Source organism: Cucurbita moschata, unplaced genomic scaffold (genome assembly GCF_002738365.1).
Source record: "Cucurbita moschata cultivar Rifu unplaced genomic scaffold, Cmos_1.0 Cmo_Scf00001, whole genome shotgun sequence".
NCBI classification, from domain to species: Eukaryota; Viridiplantae; Streptophyta; class Magnoliopsida; order Cucurbitales; family Cucurbitaceae; genus Cucurbita; species Cucurbita moschata.
Window position 1 is genome coordinate 4,961,323 of NW_019268517.1, and position 1,454 is coordinate 4,962,776.

Sequence of the window (1,454 nt, forward strand, 5' to 3'; positions counted from 1 at the left end):
AAAAATGCAAAAAAAAAAAAAAAAAAAAAAAAAAAAAAAAAAAAAAAAAAAAAAAAAAAAAAAAAAGGTTTTTCATTTGTGGGCAATTACAAGACGCCTCCTCTTGGATCTATCGCTACAATTGGAACGCTCAAGAAGAGATTTCAAAGCGTTTTGAAGGAAGTGGAGGGACTCAAGGCTGTGGTGGTGGTTGGCGGCGATAAGAAGAACATTGCGAATTCTGCCGCCCACAGTGACGATGTCGGCCCTCACAGTCTTCAGCTGCAGCGAATTCAGGATGTCGTTCAGCTCCGGGATGAGGTCCGACCTGTCCTCGCAGCAAAGAGAGGCCTTGAAGAGGAGCCGTCCGTCGTCCGATTCCTCGCCGGAGAGCACGCTGATCTCGTCGCTCTCGGAAGGGAAGGTTTCCAGCTCCGCAATGTCTGCGGTCTGATGCTTCAGCTCTTTTACTCGCTCTACCACTTTTGCCAAAAGCGATGCCTTGTCGGTCTGATCAAATTTGTACCCATTATGCCATTGCTTGTATCTCTCAATTCAACAACACTTTATTAGAAATTAATATTTACATTACCTTGGAATTACATGGAAGAAGAGTCCGAAGCTTATCAAGATGAGAGTTGATTCTCTCTCTCCTACGCTTCTCAGCTTCCTTGTGATTCTTCAGCGCCGCCAGGGCTCTGTCATGGGGCGACGGAAGCGCTGTCTCGGTGGCTGCCGCCGCCGACTCATTCAAAGGGAAATAAGAGGATGAGGTGGACAAGCTTTGGGCCGCCGGAAAGCTGCAGGATCCGGAGCCGCCCCTCTGCCTGAACCCTTTGTTCTGGGCTAGGAATCTGTAAAGCTCACAGCTTTCATCCGCCTGCATCATTAGGTTTTTCCTCAAAATATAATTTTTTTTTCTTTTTCTTCTTACTGAAATTTGCTAAAGTGAAACTGCGTCTGGGGGAAGCTTTCGGTGGGTTTTTATAATTTATTTCCCCTTTTTCTTTTTTCTTTTTTCTTTTTTCTTTTCTTATATAATATTATTATTTGTTTCTCTTATCCACAACTTGCAGTTAAGTACTATTGTTTTCATTGAGTAAAATAAAAAACCATGCTACACAATTTCATTCATAAGAAGATCAAATGTCCTCATTGGATTGATTAATATTGAAATTAAGGGCAGATTCTCACTCAAATCCAACTAAGATGCCGTGGAAATATTTCAAAGTTTATATCCACATGGGTCAATTAAGGCCTTTAAAACGTGACCTTGGTCTTCATGTCTCGCCTAAGCCCATTAAATAAATTAATACAAATTGAAATAATAACAAAAACATAATTTATTTACCTCTACCCTATTAAATGAAAATGTAACTAACCTATTCAAATTATGAAACTACTTAAGCATGTGCCACGATCTCCGAGTTGTGATGTCGCTGTCAGCCGTATAAGACAGCCTTGCCTTTACCTGA

At 41.1% G+C, this 1,454-nt stretch overlaps 1 protein-coding gene across 2 annotated transcripts; it reads right to left on the minus strand.

Annotated features, from left to right (window-relative positions):
• Window positions 1-6: 6 nt before the first annotated feature.
• On the minus strand, window positions 7-928 carry LOC111448792 (transcription factor bHLH106). 2 transcript variants are annotated; one of them, XM_023088553.1, is made up of 3 exons: window positions 757-928; window positions 572-711; window positions 7-489 (listed from the first exon to the last, which is right to left on the minus strand). In XM_023088553.1, exons 1-3 carry the CDS (start codon window positions 866-868, stop codon window positions 73-75), a joined length of 669 nt encoding a protein of 222 aa, XP_022944321.1. In that variant the 5' UTR covers window positions 869-928; the 3' UTR covers window positions 7-72. The 2 variants fall into 2 exon arrangements, with proteins under 2 accessions (XP_022944321.1, XP_022944313.1); XM_023088545.1 differs by having other exon boundaries at window positions 572-928.
• Between the last annotated feature and the right edge of the window lie 526 nt (window positions 929-1,454).